The 18,840-nt window shown below is 29.0% G+C and overlaps 1 protein-coding gene across 3 annotated transcripts in view; it reads right to left on the bottom strand.

Moving 5' to 3' along the window:
* Window positions 1-18,840, bottom strand: part of prkag2a (protein kinase, AMP-activated, gamma 2 non-catalytic subunit a) — an 84,359-nt gene that overhangs the window by 8,064 nt on the left and 57,455 nt on the right. For all 3 annotated transcript variants that reach the window (XM_051097743.1, XM_051097741.1, XM_051097742.1), the window contains 3 exons: window positions 13,230-13,339; window positions 8,604-8,685; window positions 2,772-2,830 (listed from right to left, as the gene is read on the bottom strand). In XM_051097743.1, coding sequence (XP_050953700.1) covers window positions 2,772-2,830; window positions 8,604-8,685; window positions 13,230-13,339 — 251 coding nt within the window. The remainder of the gene's footprint in view (window positions 1-2,771; window positions 2,831-8,603; window positions 8,686-13,229; window positions 13,340-18,840) is intronic.

The raw sequence follows: 18,840 nt of genomic DNA, 5'->3' as shown, positions 1-18,840 counted from the left end.
AAATTATGTAATGAAAAATATCAATATGGAACTTATAATAACCTTAACAGCAACCTTATAATAAAAACAATAATAAATCAACATACTAATAATTATTATTGTAAATTAGCGTATTTTATAACTAATAATATTTTAAACTCTAATAATAATGTAAATTACCATTTTTATAATTTAAAAAAAATAGCATAAAAAACATAATTACAGGAAAAAAAAGCTATTATAATACTTCATGAATTAAGAATATTATCTAAAAATTATGTAAATCTAAATTATGTAAAGTAAAATAGGAAAAACCTTTTAAACTTTTAATAATAATCAACATACTAATAATAATTATTGTTATTGTTATAGGTTTATATTTTATAATAATTACATCATCTAAAAATTACAATTACATAGTTATCATATATATATATGATATAAAATAAATCTTTACAGATTATTCTTTAAAAATCATAAAAATCATAATTATGTAACATAACAGCAATATGTAACAATGCATATTTCGTTATAGTAGCAATAATAATAGGTTTAAATGTTTATTAATAATAATAATAATAATAATAATGATAATAATAATAATGTTTAATTGGTGCCACAACGGCACCAATTAAAGAGCCGCACCACACACTGCTGATGCAGGCTAACGTCTAAACCCACATGACTAATCATAAAAGGACAGCTGATCAGAGGATGCACAGCCTCCTGCTTCCATACGTTAGCTAATGATTACTGTGGACACGAGCGCCTGCATGCGCGCCTGCACCTTTCAGCGCGTGATAAGACCGATGGGACGGGAAAATGGGTTAGTGCTGAAGCTCACGATTTCTTAGAGGCTCTGGAGAGGAATGATGGAAAAAGAGTGTGAGCGAGCATGTGACACTGCTTAAAGGGGACATATGCTTTATTGTATATATAAAGTCTGCATAAAGATAGGCTTAACAGAATATTATATAATCTTTGCGGATAGTTTAAAAGTTCATTAAAAGTGACACTACAGACATTTATAATGTTATAATGTTACAAAAGTTCTTTTAAAATTTCAATTCATTCTTTTCAATGAAAATATTATGTAGCACAATGTTTTTTTTAAATACTGATAATAAAAATTATCATATTAGAATGATTTCTTAAGGATGTTGTGTCAATCTAGAGGAGATTATTATCAGTATGCTGCATATGCATATGAATATAAATAATTAAGCCACAGCTGCGCCTTTCCTCTAAATGCAGGAAGAAGCTTTACAGCATTTTCAACTACTTCCTGTGTCTGCAGAAATGAACTGATGGCGTGTGAGAGGATGTTGCGTTTATTCAAAATGATTAGTGATTTCTTTGCTCTTGCATAAATTCACATGATACTATGATATTTATTAACACAATAGAATCTTAAATTTAGAATATGTTTAAGTGAAATAAAATAAAATAATTTCTTAACACAATGGTGTATGAAATCAAGATGTTTTGGGCCTAAGAGTTCAGAACTTTGAAAAAATAAAGTCAGAAAACTAGAAAAAATAAAGGGCATATATAATGTTATGTCATATAAAAAACATAAAAAATAAAGAATAAATAGAAACATAAAAAAATAAAATATACTATGACATTTATTAACACAACTCTTAAATTAAGAATATGTTTTGGGAATAAGAGTTCAATTATTTCTGCAAAAACTAGAAAAAGGCATAAAAGGGCCATTTAAATTTTAAAAAAAGTAATAAAATTAAAAAAAAGAAAAGAGTTAAAGAGTTTAAAAAAATACAATACAAAAAGAATAAATAGATTTAAATAAACATTAATAAATATATAAATGCATAAAATAAAATACTAACATGTATTAACATAATTGATTCAGGAATTGAGAATGTGTTTTGGGCATAAGAGTTAATTATTTCTGCTGAAAACCAAAAAAAAAAAAAAAAAAAAAAAGCCAATAAAGGGCCATATATATTTTAAATATAAAATGAAATTCTAAAAATAATAATTTCTTTATGCAATGGTCCATGAAGAGTTAATTATTTCTGCTGAAAAACAGAAAAAGAAATTACATAAAAGTGTCATATATTTTAAAAATTAAAAATTAAATAAATAAAATAAAATTATATATATATATATATATATATGTTTTGGGCATTAAAAAACTTAATTATTTTTGCTGAAAACCAGAGGAAAATAAAAAGGGACATGTATATTTAAAAAAAAACATCTAAAAATAATAATAAAATAAAACAAAATTTCATACAATGGTGCATGAAATCAAGATAATGTTTCGGGCCTAAAACTTCACTACTTTTGCTGAAAACTAGAAAAAAAAAAAAAACATAAAAGAAAATCCATATATAATGTTCTATTATATCATATATTATCATATAAAAAACAATAAAATAAATAAATAATAATAATATAATGAATAGCTAAATTATGGGGTCTGAAATTAAGAATATGTTTAAGAATATGAGTTCATTATTTCTGCTGAAAACCAGAAAAAAAATAACATGAAATGGCCACATATATTGTAAAAATAAAATAAAATTTCTTAATACAATAGTGCATAAAATTAAGATGATGTTTTGGGCCCAAAAGTTCACTATTTCTGCTGAAAACTAGAAAAAAATAACATAAGAAAAGCCATATATAAAGTCTGGTTATATAAAAAATAAATGAATAAAAACAAATAATATGACATTTTAAAATAATTAAGAGTATGTTTCTGGCCTAAGAGTTCAGCATTTCTTCTGAAAAAAAAAAAAAAGACAGAATGCATTGCATACCATGGGTGATTTGTAGTATCTGTGAAGTATGTTGATGAAGTCTGTGATGGTTAGCATGCCTGCAGAGAAACAAGAAAGACATTATGAACTCTTTAGTCTTCATTTGGACCACCCGTAAACCAGAAAAAAAGACTTTGGGGTCTCCGATAACAGTTTCCCCTCTCCGAATACAGTGGAGCTCTTTGAGTAGAGAGTTTTTTTCAACGGGATGTGGCGTTTTGCCAGCCGTGAGCTAAAACAGATCAAAAAAGATCTACAGTATATATATAATCTTAACAGACTTCATCCACACATAAGAACATGATACTGGAGGAGACAGTAGGTCAACATCACTGCTGTGTCCTAGAGGAAAGTCACACAGGAGTGATGAGTGTTATCTGAGAGGGGAGTATTTACAACATTACATAAACGCTGGCAGCAGACTAGTGGACACTGAGTCTAAATCAGTGCTGGAGGAAAGCAGAGAGAGCTTCTGAGACGCTCACACTGCCACGGCGTAATCACTCTCTTGATTAAAAGGTGATGAAGTGTGCAGGCGTATTTATATCTGTTCCTGCCAAGCCAGCACACATTGTGGCCTCAGGCCTAATCAGCAAGAGGAGAAATGAGACACTGTGTGGCTTCAGGACTTGAGCTGTGGCAGAGACCTGGTCTGGATGGCGTCAAGTCTGAAAAACGTACTTTATATTCTGATTCATTTTAGCTAGTGTGTTTGGACTGGTTGAATAAATGACGTTCCAAACGTAGTTTCAGGATCCCCCCACCTCTCCATCTTCTCCTCTATTTCTGTCCTTCTATGTACCACTACAATGGAGGGGTTGAACTCGAAGCTCAAGCCGAGCCTCAGGTTCGAGCCTCTATTGAGGACAGGAAGCGGAGTTTGTTTACTATTTACCATCAGGACTGGATGGGCAGGTGAACTCGTGAAATAATAAGCTGACAGAACTGATTAACTGATTTGTTTCAGTCATCACTCAATAATGTTCACAGAAAACCATGTGCAGAAATGTTGAATTATTTATTGTTTGATTGGTGAAAAAATTGGTTTAAAATCAAAAGATCACTTTATTAATTACTTGTAAGATCTTTCAGAGTAAAACTGATGATTGACAGAGATGCTGAAATCATGTTTTGTGCAAAAAAAAAAAAAAAAAAAAAAAAAAACATCTTTAAATATTCAATTAAATATTTATTTTCATTAGTTCACATTATTGTTATCACTTTATTTTATTATCAACATTTATTATGAAATATATATATATATATATATATATATTTTTTTTTTTTTTTTCATAATTTCATTTATTGTTATTTTAATATAGAATAATACTATTGAATTTTTAATTTAATTTTATGTTAACTTATATTCATAATAGTTTTTTAATATTAGTTATATAAATGATATTAATTTTATGTATTGCTATTATTATTATTCCATTATTCCAATAATAATATTATGCTTAATTAATATTATCACTTCATTATTTTATTTATATTCATAATATATGTATAATGTTTATATTATTTATATTACAGTTATTTTATGTATTATTATTACTACATTACATAGTAACAACACTAATATCCATTTTAGTTAATATTATTATCACTTTATTATTTATTTTATTATGAACATTTATTATATTATTTATTATATATATTTATATTATATTATTTATAATAATAATAATAATAATAATAATATTATAACTAACTAATAATAATAGTTATATATTTGTTTTTTCATTATTTTACTTTATTTATTATTGTTTTAATATATATTAATAATATTATATTTTTTTCATTTCATTTCATGTAAATTTATATTTATAATATAGGTATAGATTTTTATATTTACATAGGTTATTATTTTATGTATTATTATTATTATTATTAACAACAACAACAACAATAATAAAAAAAAATAATATTCTGCTTAGTTAATATAATTATCACTATTATTTTTTATTTATATTCATAATATAGGTAAAGATTTTTATATTATTCATATAATAATTAGTATTTTATGTATTATTATTATTCCATTACATAATAATAATAATAATATTCTGCTTAGTTAAAATGATTATGACTTTATTTTTTATTTATATTCATAATATAGGTATAGATTTCTATATTTATATAAGTTATTATTTTATGCATTATTATTATTAGTCCATTACATAATAAAAATAATCTGCTCAGTTAATATTATTACTTTATTCTTTTTTATTTTATTATGAACACTTAATATGATTTCTCTCTCTCTCTCTCTCTCTCTCTATATATATATATATATATAAAATAACTTTAATTAATGATAATATTATTGAATTTTATGCCAATTTATGTCTAATTTATAGACTATAAATTGTGTTTTCTCTTTAGTTTCTGTATAATATTAATAATGAAGTATGAAATACTATTTCTATTTAAAAATTAAATATATTTAAGTAAACATTTATTTAGCTTATTTAATAATATTGTTATATTTTTTATTTTAAAAAAATTACTATTAATCATTTTAATATTATATATAATATAATTTAATTTTAACTATGTATTAAACATTTGGTTAATTTAATTTGTTTGACTTAATAGAAAAAACTTGTTTATTTGTTATATATCCATTTAACTTCCAAACAAGTGTTTATACAGTCAAGTGATTCAGTGAATCAGTCTGACTGAAAAACAGTTCAAAAGAATCATCTGACATCACTAGTTCATAGAGTCTCATAAAAGAACTGCTGAACTCAACTGGAAGTGTAGATTTACAGAACAGCACCATACTCCCCTGATCAGATTTCAAAATATTAATTTTTCAGCTGAAGAGCTTTTTATAACTAGGTGCTGGACTCGCTGTGATTGAGTTAAGCTGACAGAGACTCCTAACGGAGCTCTCAAAGGTGAGAGGTTTCAAAACCCCGCTAATTAATATCACCACCCACGCCTCCACCTGCTCTCTTTCCCTGTGACAAACAAACACAGCAACTTTAACATTAATAACTCCTACTAACAGCATGATGATGAGTAAATGTTTTTTAGTGAACTATCTCTTTAAAAAGTGCTGTATTTGGGCCAGAGTCTACAGCAAGGTAAGTGACTCAGCACTTCAGACACACTCAAACGGCTCTTTATCAATGCTGAGAGGCTTATGGTAGACCAGCACACATCAGCAGGCTGGGGAGAACAAGCAAATATACCGAAACAACCACAGCTGGCCATATAAAGCAGGAAATATGAGGCCTTATGGGACTTAGATTAAATTTACAAATGCATCATATTTATCAGATAAGAGACGCGGTCTTTACAGGGGCTTGTTAAAGACTGTAGTATGGTGTTTTGGTGAGCTGTATCCTGTAGATTGTCGGTTATGATTGTATTATCTCTCTGGAGAGGACAAATACTGTCCCTGGATACCTCAGAGGACGTCTATTTACAGTTAGATATTTGATATTCAGTGGATCAGTCTCTGAGTCACTCTCTAAGGACACACTTATGAGTTTCCTCTCTCCGGTGACTCATTCGTTCTTCGTGGTTGGCGTTGAGAGGGTATCCCAGCATGACTCCTTCATAATGAAAGGACGAGTTTTATAAGGTGAAGGCACTTCATCCGACTTAATTTTTTTTTAGATAAGGACTGAATGATTTTACCATCCTTGCTGATGTAATGCAGGACTTTTTTTTCATTCATTTCTCATAGTCTCTCTCATAAGAAAAAATGTGACCCTGGATCACAAAACCAGTCATAAAGGTCAATGTTTGGAAGATGTTTTGAGATTTATACATCATCTGAAAGCTGAAGAAATAAGATTTTCACTGATGTGTTGTTTGTTAGGATAGGAAAATATTTGGCCAAGATACAACTATTTGAAAATCTGGAATCTGAGGGTGCAAAAAAATGTAAATATTGAGAAAATCACCTTTAAAGCTGTCCAAATGAAGTTATTGGCAATGCATATTAAGTTTTGATATATTTATGGTAGGAAATTGACAAAATATTTTAATGGAACATGATCTTTACTTAATATCCTAATGATTTTTGGCATAAAAGAAAAATCAATAATTTTGACCCATACAGCGTATTGTTGGCTATTGATACAAATATACCCATGTTACTTATGACTGGTTTTGTGGTCCAGGGTCACAAATAGAAATTCTGTGAACATTTCCTTATCTTCTTTTAAAATAATCAAGAGCAGATAGATTTTGAATTTAAATTAAATCAATTATTAAACTAAGTAAAATGTATTAACATACGTTATAAATATATTACTATAAAATTTAAAAACAGCAGCATACACATTTTTCAAAATATCTCCTTTTGAATTTCACAAAAGAAAGAAGTCGTATGACATAAGGCTGTGTTAAATGGCACAATTTTAATTTATGGGTGAATAATTCCTTTAAAAGACGACAGAATATCAAAATTCACTGTATTTGTTTTCTTCATAAATATACAAAAACGTACAACACCAGTCAAAAGTTTTTGAACAGTAAGATTTTTTTATGTTTTTTTAAAGAACTGTCTTCTGCTTACCGAGCCTGTATTTATTTGATACAAAATACAACAAAAGCAGTAATACTGTGAAATATTTTTACTATTTAAATTAACCGCTTTCTATTTTAATATATATTTAAAATGTAATTTATTCCTGCTAAATTTTCAGCATTATTATTCAAGTCTTCAGTGTCACATGCTCCTTCAGAAATCATTCTAATATGCTGATTTGCTGTTAAACAAACATTTATTATTATTATTATTATCATCATCAATATTTCAAACAGAGTCATTTTTTGTTTCAGGATTCTTTGATGAATAGAAAGATCCAAAGACCAGCATTTATCCAAAATCAAAGGTTTTTGTAACATTATACAAATTAACATTATATAATTTTTTTTTTCCATGTATAATGTTACAAATATTTCTATTTCAGATAAATGCTGTTCTTTTGAACTTTCCATTCATCATTGAAACCTGAAAAAATTCTGCTCAGCTGTTTTCAACATTATAATAATAATAAATGTTCTTTGAGCAGCAAATCAGAATATTAGAATGATTTCTGAAGGATCATGTGACTGGAGTAATGATGCTAAAAACTCAGCTTTGAAATCACAGGAATAAATTACATTTTAAAATTATTCAAATAGAAAACAGTTATTTTAAATAGTAAAAATATTTCACAATTTTACTGCTTTTTCTCTGCTTTGGATCAAATAAATGCAGGCTTGAGCAAAAGAGGCTTTAAAAAACATTTAAAAATCATACTATATGCTATATATTATATATATATCCTTTCAATTTCACATTGACCGGTTGTGGCATTTCCACCGCATTATTTTTAGGAAAGTTCTGAATGTTTCCCCCGACAGCTAATTTTGCTTTACTTACAGAAATCGTTATTCCACTTGTAGTGGAGCCTGAGGCGAATGCTGCGACTCTGGTCAGCACACGCTTCTATTTTGAGCGGATTTTGTCATGGTAACAGATAAGACTCTGTATCAGAGGACTGCTGAGAGCTGTAGAGGGTGACAGGAAGGATCATCTCCAGTCTGAATCTCTTCTAGGGCACAGAGATCTGGACGTTTATGTTACACTCCCTTAGAGAGTCTGCCAAAGAGCAGCTCCACTTACAAGCCTCAGTTTAAGAAGCTGCAGATAAGGAAACGCTCTTGGAAACTGATAAGACGACGGTAACCAAAGGGTACAGGGAATTTCGATACCTATAACAACTTTTACCAAAGATCAGGTGCTTGTTTTTTTTAAAAAGGGTGCTTGTCATTCATATCAAGCAGTGTTGGTTTTTGCATTTAGTATCAGAACATACTCACCCACAAAACTCTGTTTCTTGGTCTCCCATAGAGGGGCGGCTCGAACACCATTGGCCACCAAGGCAAAAAAGGCCTTTTTTACCTTTAAAAAAAAAAAAAAAAAAAAAAAAAAAAAGAGAGAGAGAGAAAAGAACAAAAACATCTGTTATTTCACACCATTTTTTTTCACACCACCAGTGACAGGAAGAGGGCGCTGTTTGTTCCAAGCATCTACGATAAAATTAAATAAATACTCTTTAAAAGGTGTTTCCAAATATACAGTGTGACACCTTTGAAGCCCCTCCACAGATACACTCTGGTTTTTAACCAAAGACATTTTAATTCCTGTCTAAGCGTTCAGCCACAAGCAAAATACCTTTTTACCTTAAGGGAATTTATGAGACATTTCATATGGGAAAACACTAAAAATTGTTTTTTGAATAAAGCAATACAAATTATTTTAAATGTTTAAGTGACTAATAAACATTGTATTGTTTCTTCTCAAGATAATATGCATTGTGTATGTTTAAATAAGTGCTAATTATAATTAATAATAACTATTATTATTAAAATATTTATGATGCATTTAACAATACTAGTAATAATACTACCAATAATAATACTTTTAATATTCCTACTAATTATTATTAAATAATGCACAAAATAATTAATGATAACAATATACACAATGCAATAATAGCAATAATAATATCAGTACTATTAATAGTACTATTAATTATTATTGTTACATTAAAATGCCCATAATGCAAATAATCATAAGAACATCTACAACACATTTAGCAGTATTATTATTACTTGTAATTACTATTATTATTATTAATAATAATAACAACACCACTATAAATACTACCACTAGCAGTACCACTATCACTACTCTTTATTTATTTATAAAATAAAACAACAATAATCCAACTACTACTATTACTAATTATTATTGTTATATTAAAATACGCATAATGCAAATAATAAAAAAAATCTACAGTGCATTGAACAGTATTACTACTTATTACTATTATTACTTATTACTATAATAATAATACAGCTAACAGTACCGCTATTAACTATTATTATTATTATTAATAAACAAAACTACAATAATCCAATAATACTATTACTAATTATTATTGACTGTTATATTAAAAAAAACCATAATGCAAGTAATGATAATAATAATAATAATAATAATGTCAACAACAACACTATTAATACCACTAGCAGTCTCATTACCATTTATTATTATTATTATTATTATTATCATTATTACTATGATTATTATTATTATTAATTATTATTCAGAACTAACAACAACAACAACAACAACAACAACAACAATAATAATAATAATTTATTATTATTATTATTACTACTACTGTTATTTATTATTATTTACTTATTATTATTATTATTATTATTATACAGAACAACAATACCACAACTATTAACAACAACAACATTAATATTAATAATATTCTTCTTCTTATATTATTACTACTACTACTGCTGCTATTTACTATTATCATTACTATTATTATTATTTTGAAACAAAACAACAATACTAAAACTACTATTATTAATGCTACCACTAGCAGTACCACTATTACTACTAACAATATTTATTATTATTATTATTAAACAATAAAAAAAAATACTATTACTACTACTACTAATATTGTCAATAACATTGTAACCAAATTAAAATTGTAACCAAATTAATTTATTTTCATTTTGGTTTTGGATTATTATTTCTAATTGTGAAGCTTTGCATTTTTTATTTAATAATTAAAGGCTATATTATTTTAAAAAAAAATGTATTATCCAAATAATGCATTAAATATGTTACTTGAAGAATAGGAATATCTGTAAAAATACATTGCTTAAACTAATTTCCTCTATGGAAAGCAAATAAATTATGAAGCAATTTTAGAAAAAATGAAATATATACTAGTCATGACATGTTAAAGTGGGGAGGAATGCAGGAATGTTCTCTTATCTTTAAGGATAAATATCTCCTCACAATATACCTTCTATGCTAACGTCCTCAACGCATGCACATAGCCTGAGGTTGGCGACCAGGCCTGTATAGACCTGCGGAGTAAATATTTCATTCCAAGCCTTGAACAGAACTATGTTCTGCACTTTGACTGGAATGTCATTGATTACAATAGGCGTAAATCCAAATCCAACTAACAGAAACCATATATAATCCTGTGGAATTCTTACAATGTTGTAATTATTAATACCAGCTAAAGTCTTGGAATAAGTTCCACCACGGAGGATTTGGGCGGTCCGATCCTTTCAAACACTGTCAATACTGCCATGGAGCCAAACAAAGCATTAATCATGGCGTCTCGCGGGCGCTCTTAAATAAATCATGTGAGCCTCTTTTCTTGGGTGATGTTCCAGCCCAATCTGAGATTATTAAACATTAATCGAGTCATAGCAAGGAACATAATGAGACGTTCCCCAAGGCTGGTCTTTCTGATATATGGAAGCTGTTGTGAACTGGGCGGTGGGGTTGACGGCTAGTATATCACTGCTGTGAGTCACTGATCAGGAACACACGCTTGGTTCTTCTGTCCAAAACAATCCCGCCGCTGCCGGCAGCGAGAAGACCATTCATCTAGGATTTATCAAATATTTACACGTATCTACAGTAGAGCGGTGACCCCGTGGGTCCCTGAGCCTCTATTGAACTTTACAAGCAGACTGTACTGATGCTGATGGAGGGGTTTATGACAGCATGTGAAATACCGGATTAGACTGAAAACATACGTGCTGATCACACGGTATGTGATATGTGTAAAGCGCTGGGAGAACAGCAGATGAAAACATCAATATGTGGTTTAACAACAGCTGGGTAAAGAAACAAGACAGATGAAGATGGAAAGAGACAGTGAGAGACAAACGGGAGGAGTGAAGCAAGAATAGAGATATGTAACCACCTCCTTTCTAAAAGCTGCAGGTCATGTGATCAGCTGAAGATAACAGTGGATGGTTGTTTTTGAAAAAAAAAAAAAAAAACAAGAAACTGAGATAGAATACTATGAAAGCCTATTTCCACCACTGAAAAAAAAAAAAAAGTCTTTTTAATCTCACAATTTTTATCTCACAAATTTCAAAATGATTATCCATTATTCTTACTTTATTTTATAAAATTATTTTTAAAATCACTTAAACACTAAATCACATTAAAATGACTGTTTTAGTCTTTTTTTTTAAGTTGTAATTTTTTTCACTATTTTTTACTTTTCCACAATAATTAAAGGCTATTATTCAAAAATGTATTTATTCAATATAAATATCTGTAAAAAAAAAAAAAAATAAATATATATATATATATATATATATATATTAAAAATAATAATAATAATAAATATTGGTTAAACCAATTATCTCTATGGAAAGAAAATACATTCTGAAATAATTTTAATGAAATACATGACATGCAAAAAGGGGCCACATTTTGATTCAGGAATTCCTTTCCTTATCTTTAAGCATAAATAAATTAAAAATGATCTTTAGCAAATTTCAAAATAAATATTAATTTTTCATATTTTGCATTATAAAATTATTTCTAAAAATCGCTTGCAGAAATTAAAATAACTGTTTTAGTCTTCATATTTATTTATTTATTTATTTATTTATTCAAGTTTTACATTTTTGCACTATTTTTCACAATAATTAGGCTATTATGTCGAAGTGTAATTATCCAAATAATGCATTAATATTATAATACAATTATTAAATATAATCTTTAGCAAACTTCTAAATTTATATCCATTGTTCATACTGTACATTATGAAATTATTTTTAAAATCACTTGCAGAAATAAAAATAACTTATTTTTTTTATTTTTTTTTATTTATTCAAGTTTTAAATTTTTCACTATTTTTCACAATAATTAGGCTATAATGTAAAAATTTAATTATGCAAATAACACATTAAAAATGTCACTTTAAAATATGATTATCTGTAAAACAAAAATTAATAATAATAAAAAATATTGGTCAAACCAATTATCTCTATGGAAAGCAAAAACAAACAAACAAACAAACAATTTTAAAACTGGAATTCTTACCTTATCTTTGCGCATAAATAAATTAAATATTATCTTAAATATTATCAAATTTCAAAATGAACATCCATTTTTTATATAGTATATTATAATATTCCAATCGCTAAAATCTTATTTTTTATAATCTAAAAATTTTATTTTTATTTATTTAGATAAAATAATGGGACATGTTACAGCAGTGTAATGCACTGGTTTAGAGACAATTTTCACTCAGAATTAGCTAGTAAATGTTATAAATAATTACAAAAAAATTTCAAGTAACACATTAAATTAAACATTACATTTTTTGGTTGGAAAATGGAAACGGTATTTTTTTTGTTGTTGTTGTTAAAACATAATTAATAAAACAAAAACTAATAATAATTTTTTACAGTGTACTCATAATTGTAAGAATGATGAGCGATAATAATAGTATTCCACCCCTTTCAGAAAAAAAACATGGTTTTCCATTAACTAACTTTGCAGAGTGAGTATTTTGTAGGTCATGGTAAACATGTCCAAACAAACATGATTTGTTATCAGTGACATAAACACATCAACAGAGCTCTTACCTGCAGCGTTGTGTCAAAGACCACGAGCTTGGAGCTGGTAGGGACAATGTCATAGCACTTATGTGACTTCATAAACCGCATGTAAATGTCGCTCTCAGATTGTTCAACAGCTGTAACGACAGCAATAAACGAAAACACAGTCAGTTTAAAAGCAAAGTGAGACATAAGTACGTCAATAAGTTGTTAAGCACCGGCACACTGCTAGAAGGCAGAGGAACTGATGCATTCATAATGAAAGTGTGTTTTATTATTTAAATGAATTAATAAACATTAAGCTGAACAAGCTTCAGAATGCCAATATTCACTACTCAAAGAAGCAAAGAAAAAAGCAGGCTGAAAATAACCGTTGTGATAAAACACACTAGAATATTCTACTAGACATGAATTTTAATACTTTTTGATATCAAAGGCCCCAATAAGGCAAATATTATAAAATATAATAGCAGCTATATTTTAATGTGTAAAGACTCATTCATAATGTATGAGAAAAATATAAAGCATCAAACAATTTAAAAAGTACAATAAATTTAATAACAATAATGATGATAATAATAATAATATCATCATCATAAAATCATCATAATGCATTCTTCTTATTATTATTAATATGATCATAATAATAAATGTATACTGTGTAAAGAAATTTTTTTTTATATTAAATATACAAGTTTATATTAATTAATAATAATGATGATAATAGTAATAATAATGTATTATTAATGATATGATAGTCAATACATTTATACTGTGATAATTTTAAGTTACATTTTAACATAAAATATAATAATAATAATACTGTTATTACATTATGATGATAGTAATTTATTAATATTATTTGTTACCTTTGTAATTTAACATATTAAAAGTATTTTTATATTAAGTATATTAACTTCTATTAAGTATTACTAATAATATAATTTATTATTGTTGTTATTATTATAAATATGATGATATGATACTTAATATATTTATATTAGGTAAAGAAAATTTTCTTAATATTTCATATCATAAAGATAAATTATACTGTACATTCAGTCTTTGTGATACTTATATTTAATACATTAATACCATGGAAAGAAAATACATGTCACATATACATAAGTCACATGAAGATAACTTACAATACTACTACTTCTTATAATAATAATAATAATAATAATGAACAAAGTAACAAGTAATTTAATATTATTATTGTCATTAATAATAATAATAATAATAATAATGAACATAGTAATAAGTAATAAATGATTACTATTATTATTAATATTATTATTGTCATTATTATTATTATTAACAACATAATTATGTGATACTTATATTAGGTAAAGAAAATACTGAGTCATATAATGATAACATGAACATTATTATTAATAATAATAATAATAATGAACAACAAAGTAATAAGTACTAAATTATTATTATTATTATTATTATTTAAACTAATAATAATTGCAGGGCTTTTACACTCTGTACTGAAGCCAAAGTAAATTGTTCAAATATTATCTGGAAAATCCCTAGCAAACAAGGACTGGGGTCAAAAAAAAAAAAAAAAAAAAAAAAAAAAAAAACACAGTAGTAAATCTGGCGGCATGACACAAATGGGTGACATGAACTCACTGAACTGTGGACTCTGATGTCTCTCTTGTTGTTCCTTTCAGCAGCATCCTGCCTAATGTCGCCAGTTGCCATGGTAATTCTTACAGTAGTATTCTTAGACACTGAACTGTTTCTTCACAAGCCGTCTAGACTAAAAACACCACTGAAAACGTTTGTCGCAAGGCTGTAGGTGCAGTATTGGAAGACTCGGGCGCATCCGCCCCCACAGTCTAGACACCCAGTCCGACTGTTTTCAATCAAAACACCTAGTGGGGAAATCAGCTCTTACTGACAGCAACGTCCATTGCTTGTGTTCATAAACGCTTGATTGACAGCTTCTACTCACAACCTATTTTGAACCACTGCTTTGAGAAATTCAACATCAGACTCACAACCCTGTCCAACTACACTGTATTTTCAGTAACATTCATTGACCTTAACATTTCGTTTACTATGCTAGGGACAAAAAGCAGACGGTGCAATGCACGTCGGCTCATTCAATGTGATGAGGTTAATAAAAGCCTGGTGTTCGAAGTATTTCTCACCATCGCTTCAGCTCAGCCGTTTAACACTACTGGCTATTGTCAAAGAGTAGTCCTGCAGAAGGTCTAGTATTAGCTCATGGAAACGATTAAAATAGGACAGTCCAGCTGCTGCTGCTGCACGAGGAAACTTTACTAAGGGGATTCAAAAAATAAACGCAGAAATGCTCACAGCTGAGATAATATGTACTTTGTGAGAAGTTAACATACTTTTAATATGCTAAAACTATGTAAAGCATATGCAAAACAACTCTGCGAAAAGAGTAAACACTGTGGCGCTTAAAAAAAAAAAAAAACTAAAAAGTCTTTGAACAGCCAGACCTGTCTGACATAGCAACAGGCTCAACCAATGACACGAGTTTGGGGGAGGGGCTATATATAGTGCAACAGTCCCCACCCACTTTTCAGCAGGTGTTTGTTAAAGACGTTTAAGCCATTAACCGAAACAACCAGCTATGAGGTAAATCATACTATTAATCATGAGAATCATGGGTAATGTAGTTTTTCACCAGCAAAACCATTGATAAATGCGATTATAAAAAAATTAGCTGAAATAATAACAATAAACAATGTAAAGTATACACAAAATAACTCTGCAAGAACACTGTGGTGCTTTAAAAAGTCTTTGAACATCCAGACCTGTCTGACATAGCAACAGGCTCAGCCAATGACATGTGTTTGGGGGCGGGCTATATATAGAGTGCAACAGTCCCGCCCACTTTTTAGCAGCCTTGGTTCCGAAAATATTTTTCCCATACAGATTTTTAAAAAGGTAATGTTACTGTGGTTTAACCCATTAACCAAAATAACTTGCTATGAGTCGAATCACAAAATAACTTTGATTTGAAGCAAAAAAGTATTTGAAATGAAACTGTGTATGGAGACTGACTCAATTGCGTCATTCACAAGCTTTTCACTAGAAATTCCACTGGTAAACGTGATTATTTAAAAATTAAGTTGAAATAATGTAGGCTGATGGCTTCAACAAAAGCATATACTAGTGATGGGAGAAATGAACCTTCTCGAAGCTTCGAATCAATTGAACCAATTGCTTCACAAAATGATTCACTGTTTCAAAGCACTCGAAACACTTTCTTGAAAGTATTTCAAAACAGTTATGACACAACGAAGCCTCCTTTACCAAAATCATGTGGCTTGTGGCATTTTGATACACAACAAAAACTCATTCCAAAACGTTAAAAAAACCTGCTTTTACAAACCCAATGCAAATGATTTCTTGAAAGTTTAATAGATTAAATGCAATTAAAATAATAAAATACCATTAAATATGAGGTCTGTATAATTTGCATTTTATATATAATATGGTTTTGAAGCTTCATAAAGCAGTGTTTCAAAAGCGACCATCACTAGCATATTCCACTGATTAATAACATTGTAGCTCACGGTGACTGTTTATAAAATTATGTGTAAAAATCTTTCAAATACATTAAAAATCAATTCCCTAATGAACTACCTAAATGGGATTTTTACTTCAAACACTCTGCTGTTGTACTCCATTTGCTTGACCAATAGCAAGCGTAGGTATTTTTCTTCATACTTCATTATGAAAACAACAAGAAACATTGTAAAGTACAGTATGTGCAAAAGAGAAAACACTGTGGCGTTTTAAAAAAAAAAAAAAACGCAAACGTTTTTGAACATCCAGGCTCAACCAATGGCATGAGTTTGGAGGCGGGGCTATATCTAGAGTACAACAGTCTCCGCCCACTTTTCAGCAGCCTTGTTTTTTAGAAAGTATTTTTCCCATACAGATTTTAAAAAGTGTTTATTAAAGAGATTTAAACTATTAACCAAAACAACCAGCTATGAGTTGAATCAAAGTTACTTCCGATTTGTAGCAAAAAAGATTTTGAAATCAAACAAAACGACAGGTATGTTGACTCGACTGCGATCACAAGGCTTCATGGGATAAAGTTTTTTTGGCGTGCATTGTTTGTTTCGATTGATTAGTGTAAATTTTTGTAGAATAATGGGTAATGTAGTTTTTCACCAGAAATTCCACTGGTAAATGTGATTATTTAAAAATTTAGTTTAAGTAATGTGGGCTGTTGGCTTTAACAGAAGCATATACCATTGATTAACAACATTGAAGCTCACAGTAAATATTTTTAAAGGTTTATACGTAAAAATACTTTCAAAATCAATTCCCTAACAGACAAAATGAATGGGATTTTTACTTCCGAAACCCTACTGTTGCACTGACCGATAGCAAACGTGGGTATTTTTCTTGATACTTCATTACAAGAACAATACATTAATTCTAGCGCACTATTTGTGCACATCATAATTTATATATATAAAATATAATAATATTATCTGCAAATAAGCCTAAACAAACGACAACAGAAAGCTAGTCAGAGTCTGGATGTTTGGATCTACCACAACCAGAGGCATGACAATTTTGGCCGATGTCCACCGTGGCTATTCAAAGAACTGAATTACTGCAGAATGAATCTTTTGTTTGTTGAAAACACTCTGGTTTTCACATGCTATTAGATTGACAAGCCAGGCCGTGCTGGAACGCTTCACGACCGCATACTTCAAACCAATGCCTTTAGACGTCATTTAATGACGGTGCTTCAAAAACTAGCACACGCTATTAATACTTCAAAAAGCACACTGCTCTGCTCTTCACATGATATTAGATTGGCTGCAAGTTCTAAGATATTATTCGTTATTACATTACCCTGGTTTTCACAGAACGATAACTTCATATGTTCTTTTCTGTTTGTGAATCCTTCCTTCAAGTCAGTGTGTCAGTACAGAATAGAGCACACCAACACAACCTCATCTAAAACTCCGAACATCTATCATTTTACGGAGATCAAAAATTATTAGAAATTTTCAGCCTCTTCCAACCAGCCACTGTCAATCAGGATAACCAAAAACACCAACCTGAGGTTTTACAGTTCAGAGATAGATATCTGTAAGAGGTGAAAGTGTGATAGAGGGTTTTGAGGACTTCACCGTCACCGGTGATGCTTTGGGGAAAACCCTCGACCTCAAGCATGAGAGTGCATTTCTGCAGCCTGCACAACCTGCTCTCTGTTTCTGCTAAAACGTACAACAGTTGAAGGAACAGCAGCAAAAGCCTTTATAAATAATGGCAAGACTTGCACTGCCAGATCAGTGTGGTATGCCTGCCTCATATTGCTGGAAAAAACCTTGCCGGAGGTGAAAGCACTTCAGAGGAAAATGTCCGCTCTGAAAACAGTTTCAGGGCTGGGTCTTACTCTGTCACATAGCATTCCTTGTTAAGTCTAGGTATTATAATTATGGGACTGATTGCTTATTAAAACTACAGCCATAAGCTACGTAAAAAAATACAATGAGGAATTACATTTATAAACAATATTCTGCACAAACGCTTTAAACTTTTACATTGTTACACAAGATCTATTTTAAATAAATGTTGTTCTTTTGAATTTTCAATTCATTCAGTTCACAGTTTG

This window comes from Labeo rohita, chromosome 24 (genome assembly GCF_022985175.1).
Source record: "Labeo rohita strain BAU-BD-2019 chromosome 24, IGBB_LRoh.1.0, whole genome shotgun sequence".
NCBI lineage: Eukaryota > Metazoa > Chordata > Actinopteri > Cypriniformes > Cyprinidae > Labeo > Labeo rohita.
This window is presented reverse-complemented; position numbering and strand designations above follow the sequence as displayed.